The 25,943-nt window shown below is 37.1% G+C and overlaps 1 protein-coding gene and 1 long non-coding RNA gene across 4 annotated transcripts in view; one reads left to right on the top strand and one right to left on the bottom strand.

Moving 5' to 3' along the window:
• Positions 1-25,943, top strand: part of NLGN4X (neuroligin 4 X-linked) — a 339,546-nt gene that overhangs the window by 206,374 nt on the left and 107,229 nt on the right. For all 3 annotated transcript variants that reach the window (XM_032285849.1, XM_032285851.1, XM_032285850.1), the window contains one exon: positions 979-1,131. In XM_032285849.1, coding sequence (XP_032141740.1) covers positions 979-1,131 — 153 coding nt within the window. The remainder of the gene's footprint in view (positions 1-978; positions 1,132-25,943) is intronic.
• On the bottom strand, positions 25,125-25,368 carry LOC116556615. The gene is made up of 2 exons (XR_004271087.1): positions 25,242-25,368; positions 25,125-25,203 (listed from the first exon to the last, which is right to left on the bottom strand). It is a non-coding gene; the product is annotated as an uncharacterized LOC116556615 (long non-coding RNA).

The following is a 25,943-nucleotide window of genomic DNA, read 5'->3' as shown; positions in this document are numbered from 1 at the left end:
CACACACACACACACACACACACACACACACACACACACACACACACACTTATCCGTATCCAGAAATATTTATAGGTGAAGTCAGTCTTCTAAAGATTAAATGCAGCCCTAATGACAGGTTAATGTTATAAACAGGTTATTTCATCATGACTTTTCAGAAAGCAGGCTCTACAGATGGTCTCCAACTTTCTATCATCACAGATCATTGTTTTTACATCATTGTTAATTCAAATAATAAAGTGAATTACTAAGAGGAATCATCGGTTGCCTGTCACAATGGGAGTTTATAAACCCTGTGAAAATATAAAGCATTTAAATAATTTGGATTCTTTTGCCATTTTTGGTTACATCTCTTTTGTTTTTGTCTCTTAAATATGTTAGGATATTACTGCGATCACTGGAACAAAGACATTTGCTTGGACATCTTTTCTTTTTTTCCCTGTGTTTCTGTTCTGTTAATAATTTTTAACTATTGATTTTGTTTTCTTGTCATTATTGTTACATTGAAGATGAATCTGTACACTCACCTGTGAATTAGGATGCAACTATGTTAAAATTAATTATAATTTTGAAGTTGATTTAATACTTAATTAGAAAACAAAATCTATGTTGTCAAGGGTCCCATGTGCTTCTTCAATTTAAATCACACTTTAGGGTTTGAGCAAAATTTAGGAAATATGTACTTTACTTAAAGCCTTTTTTTTGTAGTGCTTTAGATATATATATATAGATGCTTACATGAGCAGAGTGCGCCAAATGTCCGTATGCTTCTCAAAATACCATTTCCAGAAATAGACAATGTAACAGCATTGACCATTTTCCTTAGAAACTCTTATCAAGGGTCATATCATCCATAAAAATAAATGTGCTTAATTCAAGTCAAAATAGGGAAATCAATGAATCTCCTTTATTCTTAATTTAGCATCGGTGAGTCAGTGTGATTCTTTATTGTGTTTTCTTACTTGGCTTTTTTTCCAGATATTCATGATCAGAACAGTAAGAAGCCAGTTATGGTCTATATCCATGGGGGATCTTACATGGAGGGCACCGGCAACATGATTGATGGCAGTATTTTGGCCAGCTACGGGAACGTCATTGTGATCACCATTAACTACCGTCTGGGAATACTAGGTAAGTGATTTCATCGTGCAAATCACTGAGCAGGAGGAAACCTGAAAGGTCCACTTGTTATTTTGACGGGGCTCGTGGATTTGAATCCTATTATTCCAATTCCTGGATAATTCCACTTTATGGTGTTTATGTAATCAGATATGTTTATTCCTTTTACTGCCTTCATGCAGCATAGCCATTTCATTGTTTTATTATTATTGTTTTAGCTTGCAGTTTCAGATCAAATAATTTTATTTCATGGAACCTGAATCCCTCCTCAAACCAATGCAAACTTTAAGATCATCAAGATGAAATGAAATTTTATTTAAAGTACGTTTCTTCATTGGAGTTAAATGAATGTGTGTTTTCTTCATAGACCTGTATAATGAACACATATTTGGTGATATCATAGTTGGGAAGGGCCATAGATCTTAGCTTTCTTTTCTGGTTGTGTAATTGTACAAATCAATATATCGTGTGGAGGAAAAGATTTTATCCAATTCTCTAACTGATTATGTTGAGACTTTGAAAGATCTGTTGTTTTGGTTCCATTGCATTTGCATGGAACCAAATGATTCCAAAGGAAACTTACTTGCTAGTTGACTTTTGTTCTATTTGATGATCTACGGTTAAAGGCTAAGTATGTGGAAATTCAAGTTGAGTTCCTCCTTGTTTAGATGTTTCATTGATTTTCTTCTAATTATAGATTGGAAATTATACCTCTTCAGGGTAAGATTTTAATACGCTCTTAGATGGCCTTTTCCGCTGTTGCCTAGTTTGTGAATAATATTCTTAGACCTATGTAAAAACATTTGTTTTTCAGGCAAAAATGCATTAAAGTGGTGTAGAAAATAAAAATTTTAACAAACTAGCCATGAGAGAGATGTGTATATTGGTTGCAGTGTGATTATGATACAATAGAAAATACCAAATAAAATGGAGGCCGGGCACGGTGGCTCTTGCCTATAATCCCAGCACTTTGGGCGGCCCAGGCAAGCAGATCACTTGAGGTCAGGAGTTCAAAAACAGCCTGGCCAAAGTGGTGAAACCCCCTCTCTACTAAAAATATAAAAATTAACCGGGCATGGTGGCAGGTGCCTGTAATCCCACCTACTCAGGAAGCTGAGGCAGGAGAATCTCTGAAACCCTGGAGGCCGAGGTTGCAACAAGCCAGGGTCCCACCACTACATTCTAGCCTGGGTGACTGAGCGAGACTTGTCTCAAAAAAATAGGTAAATAAATAAATAGCAAAATAAAATGGACTAAAGGAGGCCTGTCAAGCAATAAATATGGCTGATAATGTTTTCTTCAAATAGGTACATATTACCAAGAATTTTCTTTCTTTCTTTCTTTTTTATTTTTATTTTGAGACAGAGTTTCACTCTGTCGCCAGGCTGGAGTGCAGTGGTTTGATCATGGCTCACTGCAACCTCTGCCTCCCAAGTTCAAGCAATTCTCCTGCCTCAGCCTCCTGAGTAGCTGGGACTACAGGTGCATGCCACCTCGCCCAGCTAATTTTTGTATTTTTAGTAGAGATGGGGTTTCACCATGTTGGCCAGCATGGTCTTGATCTCTTGAGCTCGTGATACGCCCGCCTCGGCCTCCCAAAGTGCTGGGATTACAGGCATGAGCTACTGTGCCCGGCCGAGAATATTTTATTTTCAATCAGATGACCTATTTCATTTTGAATGGTTTTTCTTTTTATTCCTATGTGAAAAGATTAACCTGTAAGAAACCCTAGGAGGTGGTGAGTTGCTAAGAAACCCTTAGAGGTGGTATAAGAAACCCTAAGAGAAATGCATTTCTTACTTTGAAATTCAAGTGACTCACAGGTGTTGCTAAAGTTCTATCTTTTGAAACATTGATAAAGAACTCAAAATTCCAGGTTGGTTTTTGCATTAAAGAAAATAAACACCACCAAAAAACCTTTTAGTGTCAAAAGCTTTGTTGTATCACTGGCTTTATTTCCTATATTTTTTGTAGTTTTCTGTGAGCCACATCTTGGTGGAATAATGTCTCTAAACTTTTGCATAGCGATGATTGCATGCTTCACTGAATATTTTTCAGAGGCTTTGGATAGTTGCTTTGGCTACTAGTGTTGGAAACAGGAAATTGTGCTTCTTGATGTTTTACAAAAGGTCCATTCTGACAAAGAGGTGGAAGGAGGAAAGAACGTGTGAGGGCACTGCACAGGCCCTCTTCAAAGGGAGCAGTGTGTGCACTGCCCACAGCACGGCCACGCGGAAGAAAGCTTGGGCATCCTTTTCTGAAGGAAGCAGTGGGCACCGAGCAAATTCTTGCTTTGCTGGAGTCACAAAATATTCTGTTACATGCGTGATGGATTGATGTGTCTGATAAGATTCAGTTTCAAAAGAAATTGATCTCCTTTTCCTCCTAAAGGTCAGTTGTATCAAGCAACTCTATACCAGCATTTCTTATGAGTTTTGTCCCTTCCGAATCAATTGCACATCTTGCAAATTAGCCTGGAAATTATACACACTTATTTTAGAGGGAAAAAAACTCACTGAAAAGTTGTAAGTCTACTTTTTAATATGGAGAGCTTTTAAAAGTCGTAAGGTGACAGAAAGCTGTAAAATTGGTGGGGAAGAAATAAAAGAAGCAATTTAGCATCTCTGTGCCAGTCTATTTACATTCCTCCAATGAGCTAGTGTGGAACAGCCAAGCACACTACAGACCCCCTTTCATTTGATGGAATGAAATGTGCCAAGTTTGCCGATTATACAGGACGATAGAGACTTTAAAGTGTGACTATGTTGATCTTTATCATGGATCTTGCATTTACTATTGTCCTCTTGAAAATGGCTAGGTGGCATTTACCTTTTGCTTTCAGGAAACTACTATTATCAGTCTTGAAAAAATGTTTTTAAACCTTTGGCATCCAGGTATTTAAAAAGATGATCAAATAAAATACGCAGCTGGCACTGCAATGATCATTACAGTGAGTGCTTTTCATACAAGTAGATACATTTTTAAACAAAAAGTTGAAATATTCTTTATTTTTCTTCCAATAAAAGTCATAAATGTTATCTTCCTACCTTGTGAATGGAAAAATATTGTTTTAGATTATTATTTTTTTATGGAGTAACAAATGCTATTTTCTGTTACTCAAAAGAGAGGATTAAAAAGATGGAGTATGCCAGTGATGGAAGTGGAATGCTGGCATTGGAAAGGACATAGATTGCAGCTTGAGACAGACGGAATCTAACATGTTTCCTCTCCCTCCGCCACGAGAAAGTCAGCAAGCATTTTCTGAGACTCCTTCCTTAGATGTAGAAGGCAGTGATCTCTTCCTTGCAAGATTGTTGTACAGTTAAAAATTCCATGGTTCAAAATACCACACTTTACCTCATAAGTATATAATCTGTACAATTACTTGTCAATAAAAAAAATAATTTTTTTTTTTTTTTTTTGAGATGGAGTCTCACTGCCCAGGCTGGAGTACAGTGGCATGATCTTGGCTCACTGCAGCATTCGCCTCCTGGATTCAAGCGTTTCTCCTGCCTCAGCCTCCCAGTAGCTGGGATTAGAGGTGCCCGCCGCCACGCCTGGCTAATTTTTGTATTTTTAATAGAGACGTGGTTTCGCCATGTTGGCCAGGTTGGTCTCGAACTCCTGACCTCAGGTGATACACCCACCTCGGCCTCCCAGAGTGCTGGGATTACAGGTGTGAGCCACCGTGCTTGGCCAAAAAATAACCTTTTAAAAAAGGTTTAATAGACTCATGTAGATGAAATTTCATAGGCTCTCAGCAGCAACCATTATACCCAGTCACACTACAATTTCTAATGTTGTTAATATCATTATACATTGTATTAATACTACTGTTTATGCACAGTAAGAATTATAGCTGATCCAATCTGTAATGGCTAATATCTATCAAATATTGGCAGCCAGACTGAACCACATTAATTTTTAAAAAATCATTATAAGACACTTCTAGACATTAAATAAATCAGAAGGTCGTGTTTGCTTTTTAAAGTATGAAGGTCTTTTTTATTATAACCAGAACTGTGCTACACAATCTTGCTAGCCGTTGCCCATATAATTTATGATCCAATCCAGGATATGTTTGAAAGTTGCTTATGTGCTATGAATAAACTGGGATTGCCCCAGGCAAATTGAGATATACATAGCTATAAAGTAATTATTTATATCTACATGAAGTGTCTTCTGATTGAATTGGTGTTCAGTTTGTTTTTAAAGAAGCTACACTTCTCTAAACAAATTTCCTATGTGTTCTGCTGTACACCCTTGTCACTAGGAAGATGGATATGTTCCCAGAAAGGAGTCATAATCCAGACCCTAAGAGAGGGTTCTTGGGTCTCATTCAAGAAAGAATTGGAGGTGAAAAGTGAAAGTAGATTTATGAGGGAAGTAAAGAAATAAAGAATGACTGCTCCACAGGCAGAGCATCCCTGAGAGTTGCTGGTTAGCTATTTTTATGATTGCTAAACAAGTGGTTGATTATTAATGAGATTTCCAGGAAAGGGGTGGCAATTCCTGGAACTGAGGGTTCCTCCCCTTTTTTAGACCATTTAGGGTAACTTCATGACATTGCCATGGCATTTGTAAACTGTCATGGTGCTGGTGGGAGTGTCTCTTATAATTACCGTATAATGAGCTGTGAGGGTGACCAGATGTCACTCTAGTTGACACCTTGGTTATGGTGGGTTTTGACTGTTTTTTTACCACATCCTTTTATCAGCAAGGTCTTTGTGACCTGTATCTTGTGCTGACCTCCCATCTCATCTTGTGACTAAGAATGCCAAACCTCCTGGGAATGCAGCCCAGAAGGTCTCAGCCTCATTTTACCCAGCCCTTATTCAAGATGGAGTCACTCTGATTCAAACGTCTCTGACATATGTATTCAAGAATTTGGAATGCCTGAAGTTCACCAATACCTCTCAGATTAGTCATTGCCAGGGTGTATGGTGCTCCTGTCTGCTCAGAAGCCAGCAAAATCCTTGCTGAGCTGTACATGCCAGGGCATTTGCCTGGTCTCATACCAACTTGAGTACCTATCCCCTATCACCCATTCACCTCACAACATCCATACATATCATTTACCCCCAAGAAGATTAGGCATTAATCCAGGTAATAAACTTTCAGAACAATCACCTCCAGACAGAAACTGCAGAGGATAATCTGATAAGTCTGAATACCTGTAAAGCCATTACTAAATCAATAAATATTCTTTTCTCCATTTTAGCCCCTTATTTTAGGATAACTTGAGTTCTCTCAAATCTGCTTTCTATTTTCATGATAATCCAAAGACCTTTGATGTAGACTGTACCTTGCTCATGCTTTTTGATGGAAATACCTGGAACTTATTTATATATGGCTTTTACCTTCCCCCTTCCAATTGTCTCCAAGTGCATGTCTTTGCACCTGCAGTGGATTTCATGTGCCTCCATTTAAATTCATATTTCCATTTAGCTCACATGGTACTATCACCTTTTTGGTCATTGTATGATTTCACATTTCGTGTATGCTGAAATTAATTGTTGCTTCAAAAGAGTCCCAGCTATGTAACATTAACTCATTGTGTGCCTCAGTGTGGCCAGCAAAGGGTTGTGGAAATTACTTCATTTAATCTTCGTAAAGTCCTTTGGAGGAGTTAACCTTATGTCCTACCTATGAGTAGATGAAGGCTTGGAGGTGATGGGATTTACTCATGGCATCACACCTTTTAGCAGTCAGAGCAGGCATTGAAACCCAGGTCTAACTAAAGACAGAGCTCTGTCTTATCACTCAGAACACATCCACAGCCTTGTTAATTAATGTCAAGTATGAATTAGTAAACCATGGAATGAGTGAAGAAATTGAATATCACTTTAGCATCAGATGTAGCTTCTATAATTATGCAAGAAAAGTTCTTATTTCTGATCAAGATATACAATCGTGATAAGATGCTTACATCATATTTTTAAGCTTCTCAGAGTGGGTCCTTAAAGGCTGTTTCATTTCCATTCAATCATTACTGGTTTGTTGTGGTTCATGGTGGTGGTGGCATCAACCACAACAATGGCATTTGTCACATCAAAGCTGTTCAGTGCCATAGAACTAGTGTTTCATCAGCAAGTTTGGTGTCCAACTTCTAGTTCCCATGTCATTTCCTGCTTGCTGTCTCTTGCGCATAAATTGAGTCACATGATCATTTTGGTGCATTTCTTACCTGATACACATCAGGAACACCTGCTAATTTTTCAGCTGTTATAGCTGTCTTGAAAATTTTCACCTTAGGGTAGGTTGGGTCATGGTCTTCTGAAGTTGTCTTTCTCTTTAAGGCCATTCATTGAATAAACCTTTTAGGCGCTTTGGAGTCATACCTGAATATAAGACAGAAATGGTTTGATATAAAAGCAGCCAATGTGCATAGCAAAAACAGCATTTGTAGTAATAATTTGGGTGACTTAACCTATATGCATGTTCTCAGCCTAATAATGTGGTCACCTTCCCTGTTCTGGTCTCCCTTGTAGGGTCTTGGATTTCCTCTGAAATTGAGGGAGGGTGGGGTGAGCTCTGAAGCATTCTTGCAATGCTTCTGTGATATGTGTGAGATTCCACTCAGCAATGGATGTAATATTCCATGTAATATTCCACTCAACAAAAGAAGCCTGGAAATCATTAGAAGAGAGGACTAATACATTAGTCCCAAGAGTTACAGTCTGACTTCCATGAGTGTACATTTATGTGGCATGCATCTGACATTAGTGGAAATTCAGTGGGTCACTATAATTTACCTGAAGCACATCTGCTGAAAAATGTCACGCTGTCTTATAAATGGTCTATACATTCTTCTCTCATTTGGAAGTTAGAGGAGTTGCTCTATTTTTGGTACATTTGCTATTTTCTTTCTTTTTCCAACAATATTTCTTTTCTAATGCCTTATGAAGGATTTTATCTTAAATGGAACACATCTTATGTGTCAAGTCAAAAGTTCATAAGCATATATGTTAAAAAAGAAAGCATAATTTCCTTTTTTGAGAATTAACTCACCTTGATGCCACTCTCCTGGTTTCATTAGAATCCCTCTCCTCTCTTCCTCTGACCAAAATGTCTCAGATTTCCCCGATTTGATTTCTGTAAATGGCCTACTTTGACTGGAAGAATTCCCTCTCTCTGTCTGAAAAAAGGACCCAGGCATTACTAAACCAAAACACTGCAAAAAGTTAAATGAGGAGAAAGGAAAGTTAAGCATTGCACTTAGTGAGAAATACATAAACAAAAGTAGAGACATAAAAGAAGCCTGTGAGAAGGGTGAGAAAGTGAAATCCTGAGACAAGGTGAATGACGTGTGAGCCCTGAAACCCAGGAAGTAGCAAAAGGTGGAAGAAAGAATGGGGGCCTTTAGCATAGGACTCTTTGTGGGGTGAGTGGCAGATGTTATCCATACAGCCAGCCTGGGGAGTTGGCGGGGGTACCTGCTGTAGATAACGCAGTAATAGAATGAACACATTGGAGAAGATGGGGCAACCTCTAATCCAAAAATTATGAGATAAAGAAAAACCAAGAAACTTTGTAAAAAAAAAAAAAAACCCGCACAAACAAACAACATAATGACTTGTTTTTCATCATCATCTTCCTTATAATGAGGTTTTTATGTATTGAATACACACTTGGAAATACTGTAATCCCATGGTTGTTGTGGCTGCAGATGGATAGGTGTGGACAGATCTTTGAGGGGTGAGCAAAACCAGGATCACGTTTTTGCTCAGAACGATCATTTGCTTGGACTTTCCTCTTCTGCCTCCTAGTGGCTCAAAATGCCAACTGCATGCATTGGATTTATTCAGGATATGAAGATCAGGGAAAATTGAGGTTGAGTGCTTTGTCCTTAGGACCTCAGAGGCAAATGGTGCAGAGATGGGAATGACTGAAGTGGGATAAGGACTCTCTAACCAGGAAGATTCCATTTACATAATAGTTGATGGGAACAGCAGAGCAAAGAGGCTCCCTGGTCCTCAGCTGATGCAACAAGTGAGACATCAGACTGAAAGGTATTTATTGGGCAAAGAAATTCAGGGGAAGGCTGGTTGCAGTGGCTCTCACCTGTAATCCCAGCACTTTGGGAGGCCAAGGTGAGAAGATCCTTTAAGGTCAGGAGTTCAAGACCAGCCTGAACAAATAGTGAGACCCTGTCTCCAAAAAAAGAAAGAAGAAAGAAATGGTGGTGGGGGGGGGGGGGGAGGAAGGAAGGAAGGAGGGAAGAAAGGAAGGAAGGAAAGAAAGAAAAGAAGAAAAGAAAAGAAAGAGCGAGCCAGATGTGGCGATGTGTGCCTGGTGTCCTAGCTACTCAAAAGGGTGAGGTGGGAGGATTGCTTGAGCCCAGGAGTTCGAGGCTGCAGTGTGCTGTGATTGCACCACTGCACTCCAGCCTCAGCAAAAGAGTGAAACCCTGTCTCATTTTTTTTATAAAAGAATCAAAAGAAAATGAAGGGAAGAGTGGAGACAAAGTAGAAAATAATTGGCTTTGTTTTGTGTTTTTTCCTTAATGCATTCATTTAATCATCAAATGAAAATTGAATAGATTGATCATGTACAAAGTGATGTTTTGAAATAGGTATCCATTGTGAAATGGCTAAATTGAGCTAATTCACAAGTGCATTACTTCAAATGCTTATTTTTTTGTGGTACAAACACTCTACTTTCTTAGAGATGTTGAGTATTCAATTCCTTGTGATTCAACCATGTTTGCCATATTGTACAGATCTTTTGAACTTTTTCCTATTAACTGAAACTTTGTAACCTTTGACCAACATCTCCCCAGTTTCCTCTCCACCTCCAGCTTCAAGTTCCATAAGAGAACATTGTACTCTCTGCTTCTGTAAGCTTGACTTTTTTTAGAGTCCACATATAAGTAAGATCATGTGATATTTGTCTTTCTTTGCCAGGCTTATATCACTTAACATAATGTCCTCTAGGTTCATCCATGCAGTCCTGAATGACAGAATTTCTTTCTTTTTTTGAGGTGAAATAATATTTCCTTGTGTGTATAAATCCCATTTTCTTTATTCATGCATCTAATGATGGACATTCAGGCTGATTCCAGCTGTTGTGATGAGTGTTGCAGTGAACATGGGAGTGCAGATCTCTCTTCAAAGACTTCTTTCCAATCCCAAATACACAAAATGATCATCCGACATCTTTCATGGTGTGGAGGCTCTCCTTGATCTACTTATAAATGATTCAGTATTTCTTTAAAGAAGTTGGAATTTTATTTTTACATCCATAACCATATTTGGAAATGAAAATATTCAAACAAAACTCACAGAAGAATCTATTCCATCAATACATAATTCCCAGTTAATTGATTGTAGAACATCAGTTAAGCATGAGTTAGTAGTCACGAGTTAGAGAATATGCCTTAAAAATGTTCTCTCTTTGAAATGTTTGCATTCAAAACAGTCTGTTAAGATTATTAATTCTAAAAGACCTCATCCCTTTCTGCCTTCAGCGTGTTTTCTTCATTTTGCTTCTCATCCAGTATGTGAAAGGTTGATTATTTTTAGTTGATGCGGTTAATGTGCCCCTGTCTCCTTGGGTACAAAAGGACACAAGTTTTACTCCAAATAAAAATAAGAGTATGATGGGTATCCCAAGGGATGATGGAAAGTTCCAAGGAGAAGCATTGAAATTGAGACCCAAATTCAGGTACATTGGAATTAGGGTTCTGGTGATAATTCTATCAGTATCTGCATATATTCAAGGAAATTAGTCCTTTTGAGTATGGTAACAGAAAAATCTCTAAAAGGTAATCTGAGCAGGATGTGTAAAGACTATGTGATTAACATACACTGCATGCCTGTACCAAAATATCTCATGTATCCCACAAATATATACACTTACTATGTACGCATACATTTTTAAAAAGTAGTTAAGACTACTGTACATATTCTGGCCTGCAGCTTTTTTTCCCCGACATTTGCCTACAAGCCTGTAAGACCACAGGTAGTTCTTACAAGAAGCATGAATATGCACATGGTACATGCATGACAGCAGTGAGACAAAGACAGATGTGTTCTAGTAGAATTGTCTTATGTTTGTCCAATCCAACATTAATAAATCATTAGCTTTATGGAAATGAACCCTAGAGGATAAAACATACAGGTGCAAAGTAAATTTCCTAGGGACCAAATTATGGCAGGTACACCCTGCATTTAGCAATATAAATATATGATTCAAATAAAATCGTAGCATATTGATTGGTACATCCAGCCATATTCTTAGGATAGTTTATCCTTTGACTAAAAATAATAATAATAGCTTTTTGGAATGAAGTATTTAATTTTAAGTGTAAATAATCAGAATTATTTTAGAATGCTCAACACAACATTGCTTCAAAGAGCTAGGGCCTTTATGAAGATAAATCACCAGAAAGCCTCTGTTGATTCAGTTAATTATTTGAGATTATATGCACTGATTTTTACTGTGTTAAGTATAATGGCATTTATTACAGGCTCAGATGTTACAGAGAGAAGGCTGTGTCCAGTTATAGGGCTATAGTCATAAACAGGTGGGTAAAATAAACACATCATTATAAAGAAACCACAAACAGGCAGGTATGATAAACACATAATGACAGGCATTTTAGCACTGGGTGCAGTGGTGTGTGCCTGTAGTCCCAGCTACTTGGGAGGCTGAGGATCCCTGAAGCTTAGTCGTTTAAGAGCAGCCTGGGCAACATAGGGAGACCCCATCTTTAAACATTAAATGGAAGAGCAGAAAAACATCATTTCAGTGTAGACAGGCATGACAGAAACACTATGATTTGTACACAAGAAAACTAAGCTTTGCACTGGTGTTGGGAGAGAACATTTTGGAATGACAAAATATTTCCTGTTTAAGAAATATTTGGTAACAGTCAAAGTAGTGTCTGCCCCTTTACTGAAATATTCCAGTACCTGTTTAGATGTCCCAGTTGCTCTCAGATACTTGGTAAACATATATATATATATATATATATATAGTATTCTATTATATATACCAATTATATAATATATATAAATATATGATAAATATATATTATATATATATAATAAATATAGAATGATTTTATAATATATATAAATATATAATATATATTTGTATATATTATATATTTATATATATGTGTGTATGGGTGTATATGGGTGTGTGTATATCTATGTGCATTTACATACATATGTGTGTACATACATACATGTGTATACATATATATGTATCCATTGTTTGCCCTTGTGATACACACACAGATCTATATGTATGTATATTTATCTATGTGTCCATATATAAAATATATTCATTGACTCACAGTGGGATTATATCCCAATATGCGCATTGTAAATTTAAAATATCATTAGTTGAAAATGTGTCAATATACCTAACCTACCAAACATCATAGCTTAGCCTAGCTGATTTTGAACACACTTATAACACTTACATTAGCCTACAGTCAGGCAACATCATCAAACACAAACCCTATTTTATAAATAAAGTGTTGAATGTTTCATGTACACTGTAGAGTATCGGTTGTTTGCCCTTGTGATTGTGTGGCTGACTGGGAGCTACAGATCACTACCTGGCATCCAAAGAGACTATGGTACTGCATATTGCCAGCTTGGGAATATATCAAAATTCAAAAATGATTTCTACTGACTGAATATCATTTTTGAATCATCTCAAGATCAAAAATCATAAAACCATTGTAAGTCTGGGACCATCTGTATAATAATTTGGGTATAGTCTTAAACAGGTAAGTAGAATAAACACATTATTGTAATTCCATCCTGTGTTTTTGAACACATGAAGGCTACCCCACCAAAATACCTTGATTCAATATATTGCGAACCTCTAGATATCTTTTTCATTCACTGCTATTTAATTTTCCCTTCTAAGCATGAACTTACAATAGTACTTAGGAGTAGCATTCATCTTTCTTCATTCTTCTTTGTTTAAAACATGCCTAGCATTTCCCATCTTTAAAGAAACTAATAGTTTCCTTCTTTTCAATCATATTTCATCAGAACTATTCTCTTGAGGGCTACTGATATGTCATAAGCATTTTCTCTGGCACTTCTAATACTTTTAATTGCTTTTGATACATCTTCAGGTTTCTTAATCTTCTTGTGATCCTTACCATGTAAGTGACCCATTAAGCTTATGTCCAACTTCTATTTTTCATTGTCTGTTTCCTTTATTTGAAACAACTTATATCCAGTGTACACATTTAAATTGTGCAATTCAATGGTATATGAACAATATTGTGTATGCACAATATTGTGACACAAGCAACACCATCTAATTTTTGAACGTTTACATCATTCCGAAGAGAAATCCCATACCTCTTCTATCCCAGGTCCCCAAGAGATAGGCTTCCACTAACTATATTATAGATTTGCCTTTTAGGGGCATTTCATGTAAATTAAATCATACAATACATGTTTTTGTGTGTGTCTGACTTCATTCCCTTAATGTTTTTGAGGCTCATTCATGTTGTAGCATGCATAAATATTCTTTTATTTTTATGGTTCAGTAATATTTCATTTTATGGATATTCCACACTTTGTTTATCTATTCATCTCTTCCTAGACATTGGGGTCATTTCTAGGTTTTGGATATTCTCAATAATTGTGTCATGAACGTTCATGTGCAAGTTTTTGTATGGACATGTATTTCACTTTTCTTGATTAGGATATAGGAGCAGAACAGGATTTGCTGATGGATTTGATGCAAGGTGGCAGAGAATGAGAATGCATTTTTCCTGATGGCTAATGATGTTGAACACCTATTCATGAGCTTATTGGACATGTGTATAAATCCTTTGGAAAAATGTCTATTCAGATCCTTTGCCTATTTTAATTGGGTTATCTTTTCATTATTGAAGTTTATGAGGGTTTTTTAAAAATAGTATATTGTGAATACATGTTACCACATGTGGGATTCGCAAACACTCCCATTCTGTGTCCTTCACCCTTACTTTCTTGATGGCACATTCTTATTACTCATATATCTGAAAACATAATCTTCAGCTTCATTGACCAGTGACTCTGAATATTGACTCATATGTGTTTAAGCAGGCTTGCTCACTTACTGTATCTCACAAGTCCTGTGGTTATCGTGACAGTCCACTGCTATCCCATCTCTTGGGGCTGTCTCATCATTGGACACAATATAAGGATGCCAGAACATATAAAGTATACTAGGATAGAGTGCCATCAAAGTGTCTGTGGAGAAGGGTTACTTTCAATCAGTTCGCCGTGACTGGAGATTTAATTCTTTCATTGGTGGCTCAGGAGTCTAAATGCTGAGTAAGGCAGGACTTGATCAGTCCATTGGGGGAAAGTATCATTGACCAAAGTGCAGTGCAAATTTATTCATTGACTATGAGGCATAAAACTCTTTATAACTGTCAATAGAAAATGGACAAGGCATCCTTCCACTCCTTACAAGATTTTATAAGGAGCCCTGGATATAAAATAATACTACTAATAATAAGAGAAAGAGGGAGACAGAGAGTGAGAGAGTTTCTAGTTTAAGTGAAGTTGAGATTTTCCTCTCTATATACAAGCTAGCTTTGCCAAGGAAAACATAGTAGTGGTTTTCATTAATTCATTCTTCTTTCATTCAAGAAACATATATTGACAACCTGCTGTTTGACCCATGGTATAACAACTTCCATTGAGAATGGAGTAGTAAACAAAACAGAGAAAAAATCCCCAACCTTACAGCATTTCTATTTAGTAGGGGGAAAAACAACAGACAAGTATCGCAAAATACACAGTAGAATATGATATCTATCGCAAGTGTTATGGAGAAGTATTTAGCAGAGAAGGGTGCTAAATTAGAAATTATGTGCCAAAATTTTGACTAGGGTGGTTATGGAAAGTTTCACATATAAGCCAGTACTGATGTGAGGGTGTGATCCATACAGTTATCTGGAGAAACAGCATCTTGGGCTAAGGAAAGATCCAGTGCAAAGGCCCTGTGGCCACACAGTCCATGAAAATATCACTGCAGCTTGAAAGTAGTGGCGAAGGGGATAGTAGCACTTGATTTCAGAGATGTTGGCACGAGCCACATTTTATATGCCTTTTAAGGGCTTTTGTCTTGTTCTTAGTGAGAAAGGAAATGGCTAGAATGTTTAAAACTTACAGAAATGGCATAATCTGTCCTTCTGTTTATGTAAAAGGGTATCAGGTTAGAAGGTTGTTACAATAATCCAACCAAGAAATAGTACTAGCTTAAATCAAAGCATTATCAGTGAGAATGCAAAGGAAAGGAAAAGATTGTTCTGGATGTCTTGCAGATCCAACAGGATTTGCTGATAGATTGGATACAGGGTGGCAGAGAATGAGAAGACTGAAGGAAAGTATACTTTGAGAACAAGAAATAGGCCATGTGGCTGGGTGCAGTGGCTCACGCCTGTATTCCCAGCACTTTGGGAGGCTGAGGTGCGCAGATCACCTGAGGTCAGGAGTTCAAGACAAGCCTGACCAACATGACGAAAACCTGTCTCTACTAAAAGATACAAAAATTAGCCGGGCATGGTGGCGGGCGCCTGTAATCCCACTTACTTGGGAGTCTGAGGCTGGAGAATCACTTGAACTCAGGTGGCGGAGGTTGCAGTGAGCTGAGATCGCACAACTGCACTCCAGCCTGGGCAACAAGTGTGAAACTCCATCTCAATAAAATAAAATAAAATAAAATAAAATAAAATAAAATAAAACAAAGAAAAAGAAATAGACCATAGTAAGAATAAGTTTCGGGGATGAGGAGATCAAGGTTGGGCATATTAAATTTGAATCCTGTATTAATCATCAAATGGAGGAATAGAGTGGGCAGAAAGATGTGAGTTTGGAGTTTAGGGGAGAGGACCAAGCTGCATGTCATGACATTCTGTACATAAATTCCGAGAAACTGAGTAAGATTTCTATGGTGATGAGAGGTTGTACAGAAAGGTTCTAAGACCCAAAGCCTTCAACCCTCCAATATTTAGAGTTTGGAAAGATAAGGAACAGTAAACAGGGTATACCCACTATGGTTGTGTATTCTTACACTGTAGTAGGCAAACTAATTCCCCCATGCCCTCAAAAAAAAGAAAAAAAAAAAAAGAGAAGTTAACATCCTGTCTGGGTGCACTGCTTTTCTTCTTTCTCTCTCCTGAACCAATTTCGATCAGAAGTTAGCCTCTTCTATTCTATGAAACTACTTATCAGCTCCATGAATGCCTTTCACTCTGCACTCTCAGAGTTCAATTTTCTGTTTTGGATTTCAATCTTCCAGGACCATTTGGAGATCTTGATGACTGTCTCCTTAATGAAAAACAATTCTTGCTTGGTATCTGTATTAGTTTCTTTCCTATTGCTGCTATAACAAGTTATCACAACTTGTTATAACTCTAATGTTTACTCTAGGGAATTAAAAGCAATGAAGATTTATTATCTCACAGTTCTGGGGGTTAGAAGTCCCAAATGTGTTGGCATTTATGGTGGAATGTCTAAGAGAGAATCCATTTCCTTGGTTTTTCTTCTTTTGAAGGCTGGCTGTATATCTTACATCTCATTCTCTGTTTCTAACCCTCCCTCTTAAAACAACAGCAGCAACAACAACTTTGTGATTACCTGGATTCATCTGGATGAACTGGGATAAGTTCTCATCTTAATGTCCTTAACTTAATGATACCTATGAAAACCATACTGCCACATCATATTTACTGATTCTAGGGATTAGGAGGTTCACTTTTTAAAATTGATTTATTTTTGTTTTATTTTAGAGGTGAGGTTTCGCTCTCTCAGATAGGCTGGAATGCAGTTGCATGATCACAGTTCACTGAAGTCTCAAACTCGGGCTCAATCCATCCTCCTATCTCAGCCTCTTGAGAAGGTGGTACTACAGACATGTACCACCACACCCAGCTAATTTTTATATATGTTTAGAGACGGGTTTCACCTTGTTGCCCAGGCTGGTCATGAACTCCTGGGCTCAAGTGATCCACCAGCCTTAGCCTTTCATAATGCTGGGATTATAGGTGTCGCTCCTGACACCAGTTTCTAAGGTCCTTTAGGGTTGTGGTCATAGCTCATATTGCCTTTCTCTCCCTAGTGTCTGCCAGATAATAAGCACTTTCTGGATGATTAGCCGTTGCAGGGTTTTTGACTCTAAATTGCAAAATGCAAGCTAATTGAAAAAGGAGTGAATCTGTTTACTCAAACATTTTTTAAAAATTTCAGTTTGAGTGAACTCCTGATTGTCAAAATCAGTGAATGCCCAATTTCATGTAAACCGTTTATTTCCAGTCTTTACATTCAGCAGCTGCTTCTTTTTCACAAACACTGAAGAGTCCATGTTCCTCAAAATGTCCGTGTATACCTGTATCATAATTCATTACACGTAGGTTAGCTTGAATGGAGATATTTTATATTTGTGGCATGCATTTGATTCTGAAATGAAACCTCTAGTTAAAAAAGATCTACATATTTTTATATTTTTAACAGATTGTGAGAGTTATAAAAGCAAAATAGTAGAGCTCTATGGTATAATTGTTTTTTCTTTAGGTCTTTCCATGAGTATTTTAAATGACTCATTATGAGAAAACCATAAACCATGATATTCTAAGAGTTCTGCTAAATTTTGCAATTGGCTGGCACATTTTTTAAATGATCCTGTAATCTCCATGTATTAGTTTTCTAGAGTGGCCGTAACAAATGACCACAAATATGATGGCTTTAAACAAGAGAACTTTACTCTCTTACTGTTTGGGAGAGCAGATATCCAACATCAATGTATTGGCAGGGCTGCCTTTTCCTGGGTGGCTCCAGAAAAAGATCCTTTCTTGCCTTTTCAGCTCTGGTGGCCCTGGTGTTTGTCTGTCTTCACAAGGCTGTCTTCCCTCTATTGTATGTGTCGTCTCCTTTCTTTATGAAGACACCAGTCATTGGATTTAGGGCCTACCCTAAATTTAGGATTATTTTACTACAGATCCTTAATTAATTGTATCTGCAAAGATCCTATTTTCAAATAGGGTCACATTCTGAGTTTCCAGGTGGACACGTATTTTTGGAGGATATTGCTCATCCCACTCTACCCAACACATCATTATTGGAATATATATATGTGAATATAGGTGCATCTGATGTTTTCATTCCATATGCGTGCACAGCCACTGTATTTAGGATGCCACCTGGCTTTCTGCTTACTAGGCCACACTCTGGCAAGAATATCTGACATCTGAGACAGTCTGGGATTCTTCATCTTTTTCCTTCATTCTCTTTTCTTTCAAGTAATACAGTCATGCAGTATCTAAAAGTTTATTTCCTGAGCCTTTAAAACTTCTCGATCAGTTTGACAAGGAGTAAAAGCGTTTTTTTCCCCGTTGGCCACAAAACTTGTGCTTTTGCTCCAGCAATACGCAGAGCTATATTTCACACATTCTTCTTAAATTACAGGGCTATAAATATAAAGCAAAACATTTTACCGTGCTATATTCTTTCCACCTTTTCCCTCTATTATTAAATCGGATTACAAATGCTCATTAATGTTCTGCCTCGGAATTGCAATTTGGGCATGTGCCATCTGAAAATGGAGGTTCCTAAAAATTAATATCAAAGATTAATGCAGGTTTTAAAAAAGAGACTTTTTCAAATACATCTCAAGTTTTAAAGCAACTCATGGACTTTTAATGAAATGAATAGCCTTGTAATGCCTCATTATTTTTTTTCAAACTCAGCTGTTTCATAGCCTTCCCTTTAGAACATATCTGATTTGCCAGAAACCAAGATTTGTGAAATAGTGTTATTTTTTATTTTTACTTTTTCCTCACCCCACAGTACCATGAAGAGATCATGTAACATCCTTTCCTTGTTTTAAAGACAGGTCAGTAACGATTACATAATGTGCAAACAAGTCAGGTGTTTTAGAGAAGGTGGTGTTAATGGTGTCTGACTCACAGATGCTGTCTTGATCCCTACTGGTTGATGGACCTATATTCTGGTAAGATCCAACTTCAGGCCATGATTATAGTATCTACATGGAGAAAAACGATACCTAAACCCCATGAGATCTTAATTCACTGATCAGCGGGAGAGATATTTTTCTTTCAGATGATATCATCTTATTGCATCTCCAGCAGAGTGTTTGGCTGGTGAAAATAAAATGGACATTATAGAGAAGTTCTTTAGACTTTAAAAAATTTTCCTAGGATCATGCCAGAAATTCCTATTGTAGAAGCATATATGCATATATATGTGTGTATATATATATATATATGAATGATTACATGTATATTCGCTTGAATTGAGATATTTTTTATATATATTTCTGACTTTGAGATGTTGGGTATTGGTAGAGACTCATTCATTTGAATGGAAATAAACTTGCTTTACTTTTGGCGAACGTGAATGCTTTCATTTGCCACAGGTTGGCAAGCTTATTGGTTTAAATATAAAGGATCTTGTGGTTAAGATTAACAGCAAGTTTTTATAGTACCAAAAACTTCTTTCTTTTTTTATTACTACATTTAGGAAAGTCTCTTGACTCTGAGATACTTTATATTGGGGAATAATAGTTCTGGTGCAAGTATAGATTAATAGATTATTAAGCACTTTAAGATATGGATGGAAGAGTACAAATAGGATATTATTAACAATTCCCATTTACTGTTTCTTTAATTTGCAGTGGAATTTTCATTTATGTTAACTTTTGAAGGTACCAATGATAGGAATGTAATAATGCTTGCCTGTAATTTATCCTGAGCTTATTCATTTGAAATTCAAATTTGAAACCTTCCTCTTGTTCTTTGGTAAATAGAGATTATTGTGGTTCAAAATCAGTAATCCCTAAATTGATGTAGAAAAAGATATTTGAGGCTGAGCCCGGTGACTCACACCCGTTATCCCAGCACGTTGGGAGGCTGTGGAAGGTGAATCGATTGAGGCCACGAGTTTGAGACCAGCCTGGCCACCATGACAAAACCTCGTCTCTACTAAGAATACAAAAATTAGCTGGGCATGGTGTCACAAACATGTAATCCCAGCTACTTGGGAGGCTGAGACCCAAGAATCACTGGAGCCTGGGAGGCGGAAGTTGCAGTGAGCTGAGATTGCACCACTGCACTCCACCCTGGATGACAGAAGGGGAAAATAAAAAGCCTTTGAGATATTTATATTGTCCAAAAAGTATAATTCAAATACTTAATGCAGAAGGCAGTAGGATCACTAACCTACTGACCCATTCATCAATTATAACAGATGGAAGGCACTTTGTTAGAGTCCTGGAGGCTGATTGAGCTGGGGCTACCATTTTAAATTGCAGGTTCCTGGAGGAGATCCAGGAGGTCTAAACTGAGGTGTCTACAAGCAGGAGGCAGCCCCACTTGAATTTCTGACAACAACACTAACTAGCCAGCAGAGGGATATTTCCTGATCTCAGCAGTTAGCACAATGGTATTGAAGGCTGCTACAAAAATGCGAGTTTTGTAGTCACTCACCTGCAAGTTATAGGCAAGATAATATTCACCTGTACTCCTACCAGAAATTAGCCCTAATTGACTGGTCTTACTCAATCAGAACATGAAATTCCAACCTCTTATTCAGGTTTATAAATATATCCCACTTGCTTCACTTTGTGATTCTCCATCACATTGAAATAACTGGTAACTGGATGCATTTGGAATTGAGTCTCAAGTTCAAATCTCCATGGAACCTAACAAGAAAGTGTAGGAAGAGACAAAACAGAAGAAAAATGCAGGATAGAGAGATTTAGATGTGTCCATTCTGTGAACAGAGAGCAGATTCTCTTCGATCTAGCTGAAATAGGGGCCCCTGGTGTTATGAAAGTGATTATGTCTTCATACATGTTCCCATGGGTCTGGACAACCATGTGGTCATTTTATAAATGAAGAATTGAAGGCTTGTGGTCAGGGTCACAGAACTTGACGGTGGCAAAAGTGAATCCAATTTCCTGTCAAATCTATGATTAGTTCCATCTTGGCCACAATCATACTGCAAATCAGTTGCTCTTCTTCCAGTCAGTACCCACCTACCGGAATGTCAGCTCTTCAAGGGCATGAATTGCTGTTTCGTTCATTGTTGAGCCTTGGGAACCTGGGCCACTACATTGAAAGTCTCAATTGTTGACGTTAGTAATGCACAAGAAATCATGTTGTCAGATCATGGAAATCGCATCCATTAGGATGGCCATTAATAAAGTAAACATAAAATAAGCTGCAATGAAGATGTGGAGAAACTGGAACTCTGTCGTATTGCTGGTGGGAATGTAAAATGGTACAGTCATTGTGGAAAACTATTTGGCAGTTCCTCAAAAAAGTAAACATAGAACTACCATATGTGATCCAGCAATTCTACCTCTGGGTATATACTCAAAAGAATTGAAAGGCAGGAGAATTGCCTGAACCCAGGAGGTGGAGGTTGCGGTGAGCCGAGATTGCGCCATTGCACTCCAGACTGGGTAACAAGAGTGAAACTCCGTCTCAAAAAAAAAAAAAAAAAAAAAAAAGAAAGAATTCAAAGACATATTTGTATGCCCAAGTTCTTAGCCATGTTTTTCACAATAGCTAAAAGGTGAACTTTTGAAATAGCCAACTGTCATTGATGGCTGAATGGATAAAAAAGTGATATATATGTATGTGTGTGTACACACACACACACACACACACACACACACACACACACTGCTGAAGTGGAATATTATTCCACCCTAAAAAGGAAGGAAATTCTGATACATGCTGCAACATAAATAAACCTTGAGGACATCATTCTAAGAGAAATAAACTACAAGCTAGTCACAAAAGGACAAATGCTGTATCATTTTACCAATATGAGATACCTAGAGTTGTCAAATTCACAGAGACAAAAAGTTGAATGATGGTTGTGTGGGGCTGGGAAGCAGAGAGAATGGAAAATTACTTCCTAATGGATAGAGTTTCAGTTTGGAAAGGTATAAAATATTCTGGAAATGGATGGTAGTGACAGTTGGAAAATAATGTGACTGTTTTTAAGGTCACTCAATTATACACCAAAAAATAGTTACAATGATAAATTTCATGTTATCTGTATCACAATAAAATAATTTATTATGGTATCTGTGATTTAATTGACTATTTGTATTCATCACCATGTTAGAGCATGTTCAGTATCTCATATCCTGCAATACTGGAATGGACATGGTAATTTTTGGGTGGTAGAAAATAAAGTAACTTTTAAAAACCTATCTCTGTGTCTTCACATAATCTTATATTTCATAAATGTAAAATCATACACTTTCTATCTCATTTCTTTCTCCTAATAAAATGTTGACAAGATTTACAAGGTTCACTCACATTGTAGCATGTATCAATCAGTACTGCATGCTGATTTATGGCTGGATACTATTCCATTGTATGATAGACACATTCTATTATATTTATCTGTTTTTCATTTGATGGACATTTGGGTTCAATTCATAGAGACACAAAGTAGATTAGTGGTTGCTGGTGCTTGGAAGAGGACTATAGGGAATTAGTGTTTCATGGTTACGGAGTTTCAGTTTGTGAAGATGAAAAAGTTCTAGAGATAGATTCACAAAAATGTGGATGTAGTAAATGCCACCAAACAGAACAGTACACTTTAAAATGGTTCACTTTATGTTACGTGAATTTCATCTTAAATAGAAGAAAAATAAAGTCCGAAGTTGTCTATACTTCACTGGGATGCTCTTTTTAAAAGTGTAGAAAAGGAACTTAGTTTCTGTGCAAGTCATCAAAAGAGCATATAAATAAACTAAACAACAGTCAAATAAAACATGTCAATGTACACCACAGCATCCTGAAATGGAAGACTAAATGAAACTGTCCCCAGGGGTCTCTTCTTCCTTATCCATTACTTTCAGAGACATTTTATCTTAGGATTTAATTTGATTACTCACAATCCCAGTGTCTCCATTTGATCTCAGAGCAAACTTTAGTTGATAATTAAATTTCCATGCTTTTGACCAGGGAAAGGCTTAAAGAAATTTCTTTGAAACTGTGAACGTGTGGAAAGGAGAAAATTTTATATGTATCCAGTTTCTATCCATTCCATTAGGCATGTGGTCAGAACTTAAGTGTTGAAAGCATGCCACTTGCAGGGCCCTGGGCTCACAGCTACGTGCTATATTTTGTATTTGCATCCACTATTTGATTAGCAAATGTATATACTTACTAACAAAATATATCTTTTAATAAATAAAATTATTTTAAGAACAAAATAATAACATGTTTTAAGAAAACGTGCTTTCATTTGCCTTTTATTTTTCATTTAAAAATATTTATAAATTTACGGGTGTTAGAAATTCAGTTTTGTTACATGGGTATATTCATAATGGTGATATCTGGGCTTTTACTGTATCCATCACCTGAATAGTGGAACCTGTATCCAGTAGGTAGGTGCCCCTTCCACCTCCTCACATTTTGTAGTCTCATTGCCTATTATTCGACTCTGTGTGTTAATGCGGACCTGTTGTTTACCTCCCACTTGTAAGTGAAAACATGCAGCATTTGACTTTCTGAGTTATTTCACTTAGGATAATGGCATCCCCCCAGTTTCATTCATGTTGCTGCAAAAGACATAATTTCATTCTTTTTTTATGACTACTACTGAGTTGTATTCCACGGATATATAAACCATGGTATATGTAAACAATTATATATCCAGTCATCTGTTGATGGATACTTAATTTGATTTCATTACTTTGCTATTGTGAATAGTGTAGTGATAAACATGAGTGCAGATGTCTTTTTGATAGAATGATTTCCCTTCCTTTAAGCAGAAACCCATTAGTGGGATTGCTGGGCGAAATGGTATTTCTATCTTATTTGGTAAATCTCCATACTATCTTCCATAGAGGTTGTATTAATTTACCTTCTCACCAACAGTATATAATTGTACCCTTTTCTCAGCATCCTTGCCAATGCATGTTGCTTTTTGACATTTTTCAAAATGCCATTCACTTTCATCTTTTATTATAATTATTTAAATTAATAACTTTTAACGAAGAGAAGGGAAAGATGCAGTTTGTAATCCTTTTTAATGCCATAAAATTTCTAGTTACAAAGCCACAGATAAACCTCATGCTGGAGAGAGGTGGGGAAAATGGCTCAAGTTTGAAATAAAGTCCATTCGGGAAGATAAAATGGTTTTTAGGATTATAAAGATGTTTGATGTCTAACTTTGGTCTAGTTTTTCTAACTTTAAATGTATTATTCACATCTGCCCAAATTATTCACCACATGTCAAGACATTACCTACATTTACTTGCTTTATAATAATATTTGGGAATATTAGTAGGTGGTTTTTACTATAAGAGTTGATATCTGGCATTTGGATCTAGTATTTAGATTACTTTATATTTTCAGCTGCATATGCATCTATTAGATATCTGCCCTCACCTTTTCCTTCCCATTGTGGAAAATATACACTGGATTAAGGTGAGAGTTTTTTCTATTTCCATCTCTTAGACTTAAGTTATTTCCTTATCATTATTAACTCATGGAACCTGTGCTTTGTCCCTGGCTCCAGCTTGGGCTCTGTGCAAAAATCTATCCTACAAGATTTGGTCAAAGCTGTTGGCTGTGTAGGCACCCAGTGGAAACTTCCCTTTTCTCCTCTGAGGGTTCACTGAAAATCAACTCACAAAAGGGAGATTAATTGGAGAAAAGGCATGCACATTTCCTTTAATGTGCATAGGTTGGCGGGAAGGAGTAGGATAATGATTACCTGATATCTTAATGGGGTAGATATGCTTGTATATTATACTTCTTAGAGGAAAGAGAGGTAAGGACTTGAGGATGGTATTTAGGGGGGTAGTAAATGATTTTTAGGAGAATGAACATACAGTGGCTTAGAACAAAGTCCTTTGGTCTTACAGCGCAGACAGTGGTTTGTGACAAAAGTCTGTCCAGGTGTGTTGACAAACCTCAGTCTTTCTTCCTGTGATATGAGTTCTGAATCTCAGGGAAGGGACCAGAGGCCATTTTTTTCTTCTTTGATGGGTCCAGACTTTAGGCAGATAAACAGCTTTAGAGAACAACTTCCTTTTGTGCTTTGGAGGTTACAGAGGCTTGAGGAAAAAAGGGAGTGGGAGAAGGTAAGAGAGACCTTGAGGCTTCTTCAGTTCAGCACATCAAAGGGCCATATTTTGGAGGATGGGTTTCTGAGTCCCAACAGCTAGGTAGTGAAGACCACCCAGGACTGTGTTTTGAGGGCTCTGATGCAGACAGTCAAGCCTCACTTGTCTGGGAGGAAGCAAAATGCCACTCAGGGACACACCCCCATCTTAAATGTCTTTGTTATATTAACGATGGTTGGCACTCAGATAGCACGTATCCCTTGTGGTTTCAACTACTGGTTGACATGACCTTAAAGGCCCAAGCTATATATTTATTGGTCCACTTTTAAATACATTTTACTTCCACATGCAGCATAGCCATTAACCATTCATCATCCCAGTAAGAGAATCCCTGGTATCTGCATTGGGACAGAATCCCCATTCACTGCCTTGTATCACTTTTGTTGTTTGTTTTGTTCTGTTTTAATTAGTCTTATTATTATTTTACAAATAATCTGAAGGTAACATATAATTGAAAAAAGCAGTTATCTTGTGGTATCAAGATAAGTAAGCTAGTGCAGTTCCAGAACTATCTAACGAAGTGTCGTTTTCTTGCTGGATTTCAATATTGATAGACACATGGGATAACATCTCATGTAAATTCTGAAATATCTAATTGAATCTTCCTTCATTTTGACCCTCTTCTCAGTGGGCTCCATTTATCCCTAAAGAGCAACATTCTGTCAATCCTC

Source organism: Sapajus apella, unplaced genomic scaffold (genome assembly GCF_009761245.1).
Source record: "Sapajus apella isolate SASKATOON/1434 unplaced genomic scaffold, GSC_monkey_1.0 scaffold17, whole genome shotgun sequence".
Taxonomy (NCBI): domain Eukaryota; kingdom Metazoa; phylum Chordata; class Mammalia; order Primates; family Cebidae; genus Sapajus; species Sapajus apella.
The sequence above is the reverse complement of the archived record's forward strand: the minus strand, read 5'-3'. Positions and strand labels throughout refer to the sequence as shown.